Raw genomic sequence first — 14,725 nt, 5'->3', positions numbered from 1 at the left:
CAGATGTGTGCCGGTTTGTAGCTTTATGAGGAGCTGAGCTTTATATCTGTCACCTTACAGATGTGTGCCGGTTTGTAGCTTTATGAGGAGCTGAGCTTTATATCTGTCACCTTACAGATGTGTGCCGGTTTGTAGCTTTATGAGGAGCTGAGCTTTATATCTGTCACCTTACAGATGTGTGCCGGTTTGTAGCTTTATGAGGAGCTGAGCTTTATATCTTCACCTTACAGATGTGTGCCGGTTTGTATCTTTATGAGGAGCTGAGCTTTATATCTGTCACCTTACAGATGTGTGCCGGTTTGTAGCTTTATGAGGAGCTGAGCTTTATATCTGTCACCTTACAGATGTGTGCCGGTTTGTATCTTTATGAGGAGCTGAGCTTTATATCTGTCACCTTACAGATGTGTGCCGGTTTGTAGCTTTATGAGGAGCTGAGCTTTATATCTGTCACCTTACAGATGTGTGCCGGTTTGTAGCTTTATGAGGAGCTGAGCTTTATATCTGTCACCTTACAGATGTGTGCCGGTTTGTAGCTGTATGAGGAGCTGAGCTTTATATCTGTCACCTTACAGATGTGTGCCGGTTTGTAGCTTTATGAGGAGCTGAGCTTTATATCTGTCACCTTACAGATGTGTGCCGGTTTGTAGCTTTATGAGGAGCTGAGCTTTATATCTGTCACCTTACAGATGTGTGCTGGTTTGTAGCTTTATGAGGAGCTGAGCTTTATATCTGTCACCTTACAGATGTGTGCCGGTTTGTAGCTTTATGAGGAGCTGAGCTTTATATCTGTCACCTTACAGATGTGTGCCGGTTTGTAGCTGTATGAGGAGCTGAGCTTTATATCTGTCACCTTACAGATGTGTGCCGGTTTGTAGCTGTATGAGGAGCTGAGCTTTATATCTGTCACCTTACAGATGTGTGCCGGTTTGTAGCTTTATGAGGAGCTGAGCTTTATATCTGTCACCTTACAGATGTGTGCCGGTTTGTATCTTTATGAGGAGCTGAGCTTTATATCTGTCACCTTACAGATGTGTGCCGGTTTGTAGCTGTATGAGGAGCTGAGCTTTATATCTGTCACCTTACAGATGTGTGCCGGTTTGTATCTTTATATCTGTCACCTTACAGATGTGTGCCGGTTTGTAGCTTTATGAGGAGCTGAGCTTTATATCTGTCACCTTACAGATGTGTGCCGGTTTGTAGCTTTATGAGGAGCTGAGCTTTATATCTGTCACCTTACAGATGTGTGCCGGTTTGTAGCTTTATGAGGAGCTGAGCTTTATATCTGTCACCTTACAGATGTGTGTCGGTTTGTAGCTTTATGAGGAGCTGAGCTTTATATCTGTCACCTTACAGATGTGTGCCGGTTTGTATCTTTATGAGGAGCTGAGCTTTATATCTCTCACCTTACAGATGTGTGCCGGTTTGTAGCTTTATATCTGTCACCTTACAGATGTGTGCCGGTTTGTAGCTTTATGAGGAGCTGAGCTTTATATCTGTCACCTTACAGATGTGTGCCGGTTTGTAGCTTTATGAGGAGCTGAGCTTTATATCTGTCACCTGACTGATGTGTGCCGGTTTGTAGCTTTATGAGGAGCTGAGCTTTATATCTGTCACCTTACAGATGTGTGCCGGTTTGTAGCTTTATGAGGAGCTGAGCTTTATATCTGTCACCTTACAGATGTGTGCCGGTTTGTAGCTGTATGAGGAGCTGAGCTTTATATCTGTCACCTTACAGATGTGTGCCGGTTTGTAGCTTTATGAGGAGCTGAGCTTTATATCTGTCACCTTACAGATGTGTGCCGGTTTGTATCTTTATGAGGAGCTGAGCTTTATATCTGTCACCTTACAGATGTGTGCCGGTTTGTAGCTGTATGAGGAGCTGAGCTTTATATCTGTCACCTTACAGATGTGTGCCGGTTTGTAGCTTTATGAGGAGCTGAGCTTTATATCTGTCACCTTACAGATGTGTGCCGGTTTGTAGCTTTATGAGGAGCTGAGCTTTATATCTGTCACCTTACAGATGTGTGCCGGTTTGTAGCTTTATGAGGAGCTGAGCTTTATATCTTCACCTTACAGATGTGTGCCGGTTTGTAGCTTTATATCTGTCACCTTACAGATGTGTGCCGGTTTGTAGCTTTATGAGGAGCTGAGCTTTATATCTGTCACCTTACAGATGTGTGCTGGTTTGTAGCTTTATGAGGAGCTGAGCTTTATATCTGTCACCTTACAGATGTGTGCCGGTTTGTAGCTGTATGAGGAGCTGAGCTTTATATCTGTCACCTTACAGATGTGTGCCGGTTTGTAGCTTTATGAGGAGCTGAGCTTTATATCTGTCACCTTACAGATGTGTGCCGGTTTGTATCTTTATGAGGAGCTGAGCTTTATATCTGTCACCTTACAGATGTGTGCCGGTTTGTAGCTGTATGAGGAGCTGAGCTTTATATCTGTCACCTTACAGATGTGTGCCGGTTTGTATCTTTATATCTGTCACCTTACAGATGTGTGCCGGTTTGTAGCTTTATGAGGAGCTGAGCTTTATATCTGTCACCTTACAGATGTGTGCCGGTTTGTAGCTTTATGAGGAGCTGAGCTTTATATCTGTCACCTTACAGATGTGTGCCGGTTTGTAGCTTTATGAGGAGCTGAGCTTTATATCTGTCACCTTACAGATGTGTGCCGGTTTGTAGCTTTATGAGGAGCTGAGCTTTATATCTGTCACCTTACAGATGTGTGCCGGTTTGTAGCTTTATGAGGAGCTGAGCTTTATATCTGTCACCTTACAGATGTGTGCCGGTTTGTAGCTTTATGAGGAGCTGAGCTTTATATCTGTCACCTTACAGATGTGTGTCGGTTTGTAGCTTTATGAGGAGCTGAGCTTTATATCTGTCACCTTACAGATGTGTGCCGGTTTGTATCTTTATGAGGAGCTGAGCTTTATATCTGTCACCTTACAGATGTGTGCCGGTTTGTAGCTTTATGAGGAGCTGAGCTTTATATCTCTCACCTTACAGATGTGTGCCGGTTTGTAGCTTTATATCTGTCACCTTACAGATGTGTGCCGGTTTGTAGCTTTATGAGGAGCTGAGCTTTATATCTGTCACCTTACAGATGTGTGCCGGTTTGTAGCTTTATGAGGAGCTGAGCTTTATATCTGTCACCTGACTGATGTGTGCCGGTTTGTAGCTTTATGAGGAGCTGAGCTTTATATCTGTCACCTTACAGATGTGTGCCGGTTTGTAGCTTTATGAGGAGCTGAGCTTTATATCTGTCACCTTACAGATGTGTGCCGGTTTGTAGCTTTATGAGGAGCTGAGCTTTATATCTGTCACCTTACAGATGTGTGCCGGTTTGTAGCTTTATGAGGAGCTGAGCTTTATATCTGTCACCTGACTGATGTGTCTGTAAATGTCCTGCATTTCCCACCCAGATCTTCCTCTACGCCCCTCCTCTCTGCCCACCCTCCCTCTTCGAGCTGATGATGCGTTGTTGGAGTCGCAACATTACGGACCGACCCACCTTCGAGGGACTTTACCAAGCCCTGAGGCCCCATGTCAACCAGTGAGCAGGGGCCCGCCGGTGTGCCGGTAAGGCTCCCAGGGCTGCTGGGACTCCTGTAAGATGACAGACTGACAAAAGAGCAAAAAGGACTGAAACTACACTGCGAGAGCTGTCAGAGAGGACGGGGAACCCGGCAGAGCTGTGGTCAGAGGGCTGGTTTCTCTATTCTGAGGGACGAGGTGGAGACGGAGAGAAGAAAAGTTCTGCAAGATCCAAACCTTTCAGTCTGTAGAGATTAAATATTTCTATCATTGCTGATTTCACAGCTTCCTCCAGCGCTTTAAAGCATAAATGTTTGTGTTGGAGCTTTTAACGTTGCCTTAAACTTCCTTTTCTCCCTCTCTTGGCTTTTTGGATGCCATAAACTGGACAGACGTTTCAGTCTTGGTGGCTTTTCCTGTCCCTGTGGTTTTTCTTATTATTGTAAAGCACTGTGTCTGTGTCCTCAGTTACTCGTGTTTGTATTTTAACCCACACTGGAGCTAGGGTCAAAACGTAGTGTAGGTTTTTTTATTGTTTTAAGGTATTTGACGTTTGTTGGTCGTTATTGTGGACGTGAATGTTGCTAAGCTGAGGTTCACACCGCGGTGCCAAGAGGCTGCGTTTAAACCTGTGTGGTTCACAGACTTAAAAGCCAGTTAGTGGGGAGCTGTGGGAGCCGTGGGGAAAGGAGGAAAATTGAAATCACATATGAAAGAAACTGAGCTGTGCTTTTTTTTTTTTTTTTGCTGCCAAATACAATTAAAGTGTCCAACGAAATTACTGCTAACATCTGGTGAAACAGTGATACTTTTACTCTAAGTGCCTTACATGTGTAGCAGGGAAGCATCGCAGTTACCTTAACAACACCGGGACTGAGAGTGGGAGGATCGAACCAAGTGTCTCAGGCTGGGACGGCATCTCTCAGAATCCTTTAAACGGTGTTTGGGCAGCAGTCGGAGTCTGCTTTGTCTCCTTTAGCTCTCATCTTCCTTGATGTAGTCAGGGATTGTTGTGCACATCCAAAGATTGATGAGTTTGACACTAAATTAAGTTTTAAAATTTGAAGTCAGGCGATATTAACCCAGAGTCATTTAGACGCATTTCAGTCACCCGGTTTGAAGTGAATAAAGGATGTTGCGCAGTGTCATCGGAGCGCGGTACGTTGCTGGTGGTCGTAATTGGAAGGGTTTACACTCAGAGGGCGGTTAGTGAAGACCCACATCATGAGTTCTGGCACCATCAACCCTCATCTGTCAGAATATTAACTCTGAAGAAACCTGATGACACAGTTATGAGATGAATAAATCTGTTGGAAACTCACTGGCCTGCGTGATCTTAGCCGTGCAAACAGCCACGTTTTACTACGCCTGTTGCTATAGCCCATTGATCGTGGTCATTTCAGCATGGTGTCCAGGTCGTGTTACGTTCGAGTCACTCAGTTAACGTCAGTGTGTTTTCAACGTGTTTTAAATCCTCTTTATGAGCAAAAAGCGAGTAAAACAAAAAACCAGAGGAAGACCAAAGGAGTTGATTTTGTGAACATTTTTCAGTGTTGTTACAGAAGTGTTTCGTCACTTGTACTGTATCCTACACTTCTGTGAGCGTGTGTGTTTGTACATGTGTGTGTCTGACAGAAAATGAGGTTATGAATTAGTGTTTTCAACATTCCTTTGAGCGCTGGGAGCTAGTTGGGGTTAACGTGGTTAACTGGAGTTGCTCTATTCTGCCAAAGTATGTGATAAACTGAGAGGACAAAAATAAGAGAAGGAAACCACTATACTCAATCTCCCAGAGTCCTTTGCTACAGTGAGCCTGTGTATTTTGTTCTGGTTCCTTTGGAGAGGTCTTTAAGTTTGGTTGTGTGCAGTATGGCTGATCTATAATATCGCAGTGTGTGAATGCAGATTAGGTATTACTAATTGATTATCTATCAGAATTTATAGTAACTATTTCTGATCATTTCTTATGTGGGAAGTTGTGGGTTTTTTTCTGTTTTTTCCAACAGGAGTTCAGCAGTCGTGGACACTTCTGAACCAAATGTTCTGTGTGTTTTCCTGCTGTGTTCACTCCCATTTCTCCTCCACACTGTTTGATCTTCACTCTGTTTCAGACATATTCTGTACATAGGCTAGTGGCTGTGTATATTAATATATTGGGAGTTCTCTGATCCCAAGTCAGTTTCAGTCTGTAGTCTTTGTTGTTTTTGGTTTGTTCTTCCTATTAATAAACAGTCAAAGTTGTCAACAGAAGATTCAATATTGTGTCTTTTTTGTCTAATTATTTATTATTATTTATCAGAAATGATTTACTGTGTCCCTGCACAAAGACAGGGTAGATATAAATCTTGAAAGTAGATGAAGGGAAACCAATTAAACCAAGTATTAGCTGATCTTTTCTCTTTTTTTTGAGAAAAAATCTGTTAATACCAATTTGAGTGGTAAAATCATATAAACATACAGGAGTTAAAGTTAAAGGTGTTTACAATCAACTGACATCCTGTTTTATTCACATAATGGATCCTCTGAAGCCAGAAGACACTGTTTATTCACTTTGTGTTGTAGAGGGTGTGCAGTGCTGCCTGTGCAACATTCTTCTAAATAATCCACGCACAATCAGCTCTTTGGCTGAGCTCGGTTCCTTTACTGAGAGATCACGTTTCTCCAGTTTTAGCTTCTCTTCATTGGCTCCCTGTTAAAGTCAGACTAGAATTTAAGATTCTTCTCCTCACATATAAAGCTCTTAATGACTGAGCTCCAGCACATCTTAAAGATCTCATTGTTGGGTATTTTCCTAACAGAGCACTTTGCTCTCAGGCTGCAGGTTTCCTTGTGGTTCCCAGAGTTTCTAAAAGCAGAATTGGAGGCAGAGCCTTCAGTTATCAGGCCCCTCTCTGTGGAACCAGCTGCCGGTTAATAAAGTTTCCTGTTAAAACTCCCTTTTAACAGGAAGAAACCTCCATCAGAACCAGGAAGGGTGGCCATCTGCCTCGACCAGCCAGGGGTTAAGAGGACAGGAAAGAGGGAACAACAAGCACCAGAACTTCTTCTGATCATTAAAACACATTTAGTGGTGTATCAGGGCTGTAACAAAGGAAATTTCTCAGAACCTCAAAATAAAACTTGTTGACGTTTGGATTCAGCTAATAAATAGTCAGACAAACTGTGTACAAATGCAGGACATTTAAGGCTATAGTTATTATCATCCTTCCCAACAAAGATCAATCCAAGAGCAATTATCTAACAGTCACAATAGAACCGCCAAGCAACTAAAAGCCTCTCTCACACTGGCTGATGTTCAGGATCCAATCACCAGGACAGCACTTACTAACAATGGTGTGTGTACCATCTTTGCAAACTGTAAATAACACGATTTCACCAGAGCTTTCAATTCCAGCTGATTTAACAGCTGGAACAATTCAGTCTGGATGAGACAAGATGAAGCGTTTCTGATGCTATTCCAGCAGGGGGCAACAGAGAGGCAGCGTCGCCATCACTTCGGCTCAGTCTGCACAGTGTGTGCTGCTGACCCCCCTCCGTCTGCACAATAACGACCACATAATCAACTAAAATCAAGAACCATCGATGTATAAGATATCTAACACCACTTCTGCCCGGCCTGAATGTTCACTGACCATCTGAAACGTATTGCTGCTGCTGCCCTGGATATGACAAAGGTTTATGTGCTCCACTTAAATCATGTTCACAGGGTGCAGGAATGTTGCTGTACTTTTACAGCTGATTAATAGGGATTCACTAAGACTTTGAACTGACTAAAACTGAATGAATTCATTAGATCGGTTTAAAAAGTCAGCGTTCATGCTCTTAAAGCTCTGGTGTCCACCTCCTCCCTCTGTTCACGGTGGGTTTATTCATATTTGTTTGATATCTGTGCTTCCATTAGAAGGCTTATTCAACTGTGTTTGTAACTGGCTTCAAAGCAACAAGAGGAGAGATTTCAAACAGAGTTTACTGTCATGCTCCTTTTCCAGCCTGAGCTGCTTACTTTATTGCTGTAATCATCTTTATCCAGGGCCTCAGTGTCTCACAGCCGGCTCCGTTTAATGTAGGGCGGACACTTTTCTTTAAGGAAGTCAAACAGCTATGAGATTAAACTACACAGAGAAGAAAGTCTTCCTAAAAAAAGAGATAAAAGAATGACAAATAGATATTAAATTACCACAGAGATGAACGATTGTTCCAATAAAAGCAAAATGGTTTGAAATTACCAAAAAACGACGTAAATGACCACAAAGCCCTGAAACAAAAACAGCAAATGACAAAAGACACAAGATAACCACACAGTGACTCACAAGAATCTCAAAAAGATAAAAAACAAACAGAAGTGAACAACCACAAAGATGCATAAAAGAAACACAAAAGGACAAAACTTTCATATTTCTTCCAACTATTGGAGGATGATCCCCGACTTTTTTATGCCTGTCGGTCGTGGTTCATGGAGGATCTTTTTCGGCCCTTTCATCAGAGTAAAAGCTTTCTCTACACAGAATATCTGTGACTTAACTCTATGGTGACTGGGACAGACTGCCGAGGTGCACATGCAGTGACTGGAGAAACAAAAAAGGAAAAGCACTGCTCATATAACAGCAGTTCTCAGGGCCCTGACCTGAGTTTTCATCGGCCCTGACCTGAGTTTTCATCGGGACCAAAGGCACAAGTTGTCCCTACCCTATCATATTTTTGATAAACTCATTTGTAGTATTAAGCATTTTCAGGGAACCATTTTTCCGTGTTAACGTGTAACCTGCATTGGTTAGATAACCTGCAACAAGGTTAGATATGCTGCCATTGGATTGGCTGAAGGGTCAGCACATGAAGGCGAGGAGCCTCGCTGTGTGGCAGAGTTGCTGTAAGACGCTGGATTGACGGTAAAGTATCAGACTGGCTGTTGCACTGCAGCCACAAAATCATGAAAGTAAATCCTCACATTAATATTTTCTTTTGGTCTCAACAGTTTTTCCCGTGTTTCTGCTTTGCAAATAGAAAATGTCACAGAAAAAGTGATTTCACCACCCAGAGAGTAAGTAGTAGCATTATGTGTAGTTAGCCACATAATGCTAACCTTCTAGGTCATCGTAAACACTCATTCTACTGTGGAAAAGTGTTATTAAGTGTGGCACCATAACATGTTGCTGGGAAGTGTCCCTACCAAAGACCAAACTTACACCCTGCTGTGTCTCCTCATATCGGCTGGATCTGGGCAAAAAAGCAGCATTTGAAAACACCACAAAGACGTTATCCAACCAAGTCGTATGACCTTCACTTGTGCCAGAGGACATGGGTTTGCAAGGCTGAGGTGAGCTGGAGTCTGTGCATTAAGACCATGTACGGTAAAAGATGCTGTGTGTGCAGTCAGTTCATTATTAGTTCATTTTTAGTACCTGATAGTTCAGTTTGTTTTCATGTGTTCAAACTAATCAGTAACCTGAATTTCTACACATTATATCTATATTTAAGCTTCTAGTAAAGAATTATAAATCAAAATGTTGACATAGTTTCTCTTTAAAGTGTCTGTATAGTTCACTGAATATGCTGAACAGCCTATTTCTGATCTCTCTCACACCAAACACATGCCAATACAATCCAGAAGTGACAGAAAGCTTTGATGTCCACATGTTTATTACAGTGAAAGCCTCGCAGAGCGTCATAAAGAACACAAATAAGTCTATTTCACTGTTTGTCTCTGTGTGGCTCTGTCCAGGGTGGAGTCTGCCTCATGATAGAGTCCAGCCCCATTGCGAGCCCGGGTTGGATTAAGCAGTTATAGAAAAATAATGCATGGCTGGATCTATTTTACTGAAGATTATTGAGTCATCTTCAGACTTTTCTTACTTTTTATGCAGATTCATTGATGACAATGAGCAAATGCACGGATGGATCTATTTTACTATGAGACTGAGTTGGGAAATTTTTTGTTTTCAGGTTGAATATGATGGACGAAGCCATCGGTTAACCGGACTGCCTCAGGGTCGGACCTGCGTGTGCAGAGGACGACACGTATCACGATTGGCTGGATATCCATATGTGGTCACGTCCCATTTTGCTGCTCAAATGAGCAGATTTTAAATTTGTGTGGCTGCCTTTAGAAAGCCATCAATCTAATACATTTTTCTGTGTTAACGTGTAACCTGCATTGCAACAAGGTTAGATATGCTGCCATTTGATTGGCTGAAGGGTCAGTCATGAAGGCTACCGGCGAGGAGCCTCGCTGTGTGGCAGAGTTGCTGTAAGACGCTGGATTGACGGTAAAATATCAGATTGGCTGTTGCACTGCAGCCACAAAATCATGAAAGTAAATCCTCACATTAATATTTTCTTTTGGTCTCAATTTTTTGTTTTCAGGTTGAATATGATGGACGAAGCCATCGGTTAACCGGACTGCCTCAGGGTCGGACCTGCGAGTGCAGAGGACGACACGTATCGTGATTGGCTGGATATCCATATGTGGTCACGTCCCATTTTGCTGCTCAAATGAGCAGATTTTAAATGTGTGTGGCTGCCTTTAGAAAGCCATCAATCTAATAAAATGCCAATGCATTACTGGGACAATAAACCTATTGTGTGATAACACCCTCAGAGCTGATCTGGTACCTTCAGCAGCTTATCTGGGATGATGGTTTTTGCTTTGATGTAATTTCAGTAAATATCTGGATGCATCTGTCTGTATTTACAGGACAACAGAGAGGTTCGACTGCAGCAAACAATGCATCCTGGATAATATCTGGAATATTTCAGGACTGTAGTTCATGTCTCTGTGTCATAATCCGTGCATGGTTTCGGTTTCTGAATGAACTTATTTAGGTGTTTGGAGACCTTCGCAGCACAAAGCTGCCCCTCACCTGTGAGAGAGTCACGTGAACCACAGGTTGTGTAACTGTCCTTGGCAGAAGAAAGCTAAATTTAACAGACAAAGAAACATAAAGCAGGGGTTTGTCTGCAGATGTGGGCTCAGTGACAGCAGCTTTCATAAGGGTGGTTCAGCAGTGGTTCATGGCCAGAGGGCGGTCACAGAGAGATAAACAGGGCCCAGGTTTCATTTCCATTAGTGCAAAGGCTTTAGTCGGTTATCTCTGCGCTGTGCACCTTCAGGTATGAAGAAACAAGGACTGTATGAGGCATCTAAAAACACAGAATACATATTGGACAGTAACAAAGACTTTCCAGATGTGTGAACATTTACACAACACCAGGCAAGGTGACAACAGCTTTCATAAGAGTTCTTTTTTTCAGATATGTGATAGCAGAGTAGGTCCAGCCAAACCCAACCTGGCTGTAATTGCTGGTGCTGCTCTGCTTCAGAGGTTTGGTTACAGTCAGGAGTATTTTTATCTCCTCGGTGTGAGAAGTGTCACGTCCACAAATGAGTCTGTGCAACTGAAAAGAGCCAAAGTGAAAGATTATTGAGTCATCTTCTGACTTTTCTTACTTTTTATGCAGATTCATTGATGACAATGAGCAAACTCAAACTGTGGTGCAAGAAACTTAAATCATGATTAACTTTGACAGAACATCGCCTCATCAGCAAAACCTTGGTGGAAAATACGCACTGAATCTTACTCTAACTTTGACTTTTATTCATCGCAAACAGAATCAACATCCATGTTTTCTCTCAGCAACTTCATCTAATTTGTTAATATACATAAAATGTTCTTCTGAAATCCAGATCAAGCCTCCAGATCCTGGCCTTTTGATTGGCTGGATGCACACGGAGATCTGGATCTTTAACTGTGTGATGGTCCATTCCAGATGCCTCCAAGCCCAGAGAAGTCACTGTAATTGTCATTAATAACCTTAAATTGCCCACTTTTAAACTGTTTTTGCAACGTGTCACAGGTCTAAAATGCAAAAATGGATGTATACTTACAAATTAAATGAATTTGATGTGACAAAACATGAAATTTTGCTGATTGATAGTAAAGTAAAAGTCAAAGTAAATGTAGGAATCACTGTTTTTTCTGCTTTGATGTTGCACGTTGACGCTTGTTGTGAATCCTAACAGGAAAAGCTTCATCACCTCAGGTGTGTAACTGGTACACACACAGATTATCTGACATTTTTATTGAACTAGGCTAAAACTTTACCAAACCAGCCTCAAAGCAAGTTTTTGCAAAAAGTTTTGGTAAAAAACAGATTTGTGCATCTTTTATAGCTGAAGCTCAGCTGAACTTGTGCTTTTGTGACACATCAGTCAGGTTTAGATGAGCACAGAACTGCCGTTGAAATCGCTTCAAGTTTCAGTTAAGACTCATTCTTAAACACAACTTAGATAGCCAGAAGCTAAGAGACAGGATAACCATCCCAGGATGTTTATAGGCTGCTGTGGGCTCTGCTTATGATGAAAACACATAAACTGTGAGAATGCTTTGCTGAACAGGAACTCAAAGCCATGTGTTGTAAATCTGAAAGACGCTGGTTGGAATAACAGTCTTTATACTGCAGGGACTCAGACGAGCAGATGACAGGCGAGGAGGTCTCACATTAAGGTGAGAATACAAAGGGATCAGGACAGTTAATGCCACGAGTGGAGTGTGAAGCTCACAAAGCACCAAAACCAGAAAAAAGAGCCACCCCTTTGTGTTTCTAATGGGAACCGTGTGGATCTGTCCTCGAGCTGCCAGAGGTCAGGGGTCACCTGACTGATCCACACTCATATAGTGTTGTGGTCTCTATTTTTTATTAAAGCTGGTTTCCTTTGGCTCCTATTAAAGAAGCTTTACTGGCCGGGACTGAAGTGTGGCGCTCTGGATGATAGAAGAATGAGTCGAGTCGTTTTGTGTCCTTTTAAATGGTTTTGAGCCTCTTTTTTGGGGATTGCTGATGTCTACAGCAGACATCTTCTCAATCAGTTCTTTTTGTATTGATCATAGTCTTATTTTCCTCCTGCGCAACCACCTTTTCACAACACTTTTCCATTTCTGGCATTTTCACTGTAGAATTTATACAATATTTGCAAACGAAATCAAATCTAAAACATGTCCATCACACAGCATGAAGACTTCTGCAGACATACAGCAGAACTGACTGCATTATTCATCAATACGTTGGTTTGTTTTACTGATTCATTTCATCAATCTTTAGTGATGCAGAATTCTTACAGTTTAAACAGAACTTCAAACAGCAAATAAATCATTTTCTGGCTCAAAGAGTCGTGCTAAGATGCCTTCCCAGCACCTTAAATTGTTTTAAGGCTTAAAGTTATGCATCATTAATGGGATGGCTGCAGCCAGGTGAAACATACACTGTTCCTTGGACTCTAAGTCTGGCAGGAATGCTGAAATGTCCACCTCAAGGATTCGCCAGCCAGCCATCTTTTACATGCGCGCTCAGCCCATAGAAGCCTGCTACCAGGGACAGTGCAACCACTACCACAAAGTGGCTCTTCAGCAGCACCGGTTTATGACAGTTACAGAGGAAACTACTGGTTTGTGTAAAAGTTAACCTTCAAGGCCCAAAGCAATTTTAGAAAATGTCCTAATTTAATTGGGGCAGCAGTGTTGGACTTTGATGGTTCATTTTCCACCGGTGGAAAAGACCAAAGTGGCATTTTAAATCACGTCCATTTCTACAATTCTACGCTCTTTTGACCAAATGAATGAAAAGTATTTTATCTAGTAAATTGTGAAAGTATTTCTAACTTTTTTAAACCAAAACAGAGCCGAGGCACCATGTAGCAGAGCTGGGTGAATGCATCCTCCATGAACTGAGGCTGTAGCTCCGTTTTACAGCTGGAACACATCCAGGTCTTTTTATTCCTCCCTGATTTTGCCCAAACTCCTTTGGACCAGGTGTTTTCTATCATTTCCAGGGCTGATCTTCTTATATTCTGATAGTTTAATGTGTCTTGCGGAGATCCCGACAGGATATCATCTGTAAATTTATTTTTGAAAAATGCAAACATACAGAAGGGGCTACTGTGCATAAACCCTGAGCCACATTTCTTTTATAATGTCAGTAAAACAAGAAATATGTGTAACAAGCTGTTATAAAGTATAAAACCATATATAAAGTAAAAATAATACAGTAAAATTCAAATGTTTTGTTAAGTTAACAGTTGGTCTGAGCTCCTTTATTCTCCAACACAGCCTGAACCCTCTGAGACGAGCTTTCTGTCATTTCTTTAAGGAGTCTTCAGGAATAGTTCTCCAGGCTTCTTGAAGGACATCCCAAAGCTCTTCTTTGGATGTCGGCTGCCTTTTGTTCCGTTCTCTGTCAGATGATCCCACACTGCTTCAATAATGTTGAGGTCCGGGCTCTGGGGAGGATTCATCCCTCCATAAGACCTGTTGCCACTGATTTTCAGTCCACTTCTTGTGTCATTTGGCATAGCTCAGCCTTTTCTCCCTGTTTCCCTTCCTTAAGAACGGCTTCTTGACAGCCACCCTGCCATGGAGACCATTTCTGATGAGGCTTGGGCCAACAGTAGATGGATCAGCTGAAGGTCCAGATGCATCTCTCAGGTCCTGTCAGGTCTTTGCTGGATTTTTTCCTCTTTCTTAAGGACATCACTTTCAGATCCTGTTCATCTGCTGTAGATAGTTTTTTAGGCCTGACACTTCTTCTTTTGTCCTCCACTTGTCCAGTTTCCTCAAATGTTTTAAGGACACAGTGCACACCATGCTGAGATATGCCAAGTTTTCAGCTAATAGCTCTTTGGGAATCACCTTGTTGCTGCAGAAATCCTATTTTCTGTCTGTCAAACTGTGTTTTCTTTGCTGTTTTTCATAGATGAAACTAAAGAAATGGGAACAAATGATGTGTCTTTGTGACAGGCTGCTGGTAACAAAGTGCCTAAAGATCCAATTTAAAATGGCTTCTTTGCTAAGTTGTCAGTTATGTGTCGACACAACACTGGTTCATCCCTTGAGTTTGGAGCCTTTTTTCTGCTTGAATGATTCATAGGTCAGAGTTCAGTAGAAAAAGTGAGCTAAAGACCACTTTAAAAGATTACAAGAAAGTCTGGCTGCTTGGAAGGAAATATGAAGAAATTAGGAGCGGATCGAGACTTTTAGCAGTACTGTATATTGATTTAGAAGTTGCATAAACACTGGCTCTGAATGATTAGTGTAAAAAAAGGCTTGGGACATACTGGTCACCTGTACTTGTATCTTGGTTTAGGTCACAGCACCATGAGAGAAGTCATGAATGATGACCCCAAATGCCATGTCAGC

General features: G+C 42.1%; 1 protein-coding gene across 2 annotated transcripts in view; it reads left to right on the top strand.

Moving 5' to 3' along the window:
* Positions 1 to 5,789, top strand: part of ddr2l (discoidin domain receptor family, member 2, like) — a 43,426-nt gene extending 37,637 nt beyond the window's left edge. For both annotated transcript variants that reach the window (XM_072387269.1, XM_072387270.1), the window contains exon 19: positions 3,428 to 5,789. In XM_072387269.1, coding sequence (XP_072243370.1) covers positions 3,428 to 3,562 — 135 coding nt within the window. In that variant the 3' untranslated portion in view covers positions 3,563 to 5,789. The remainder of the gene's footprint in view (positions 1 to 3,427) is intronic.
* Positions 5,790 to 14,725: the final 8,936 nt, after the last annotated feature.

The sequence above is a fragment of the Leuresthes tenuis genome, unplaced genomic scaffold, assembly GCF_036924035.1.
Source record: "Leuresthes tenuis unplaced genomic scaffold, fLeuTen1.0.hap1 SCAF_6, whole genome shotgun sequence".
In the NCBI taxonomy this organism is placed as follows: domain Eukaryota; kingdom Metazoa; phylum Chordata; class Actinopteri; order Atheriniformes; family Atherinopsidae; genus Leuresthes; species Leuresthes tenuis.
This window is presented reverse-complemented; position numbering and strand designations above follow the sequence as displayed.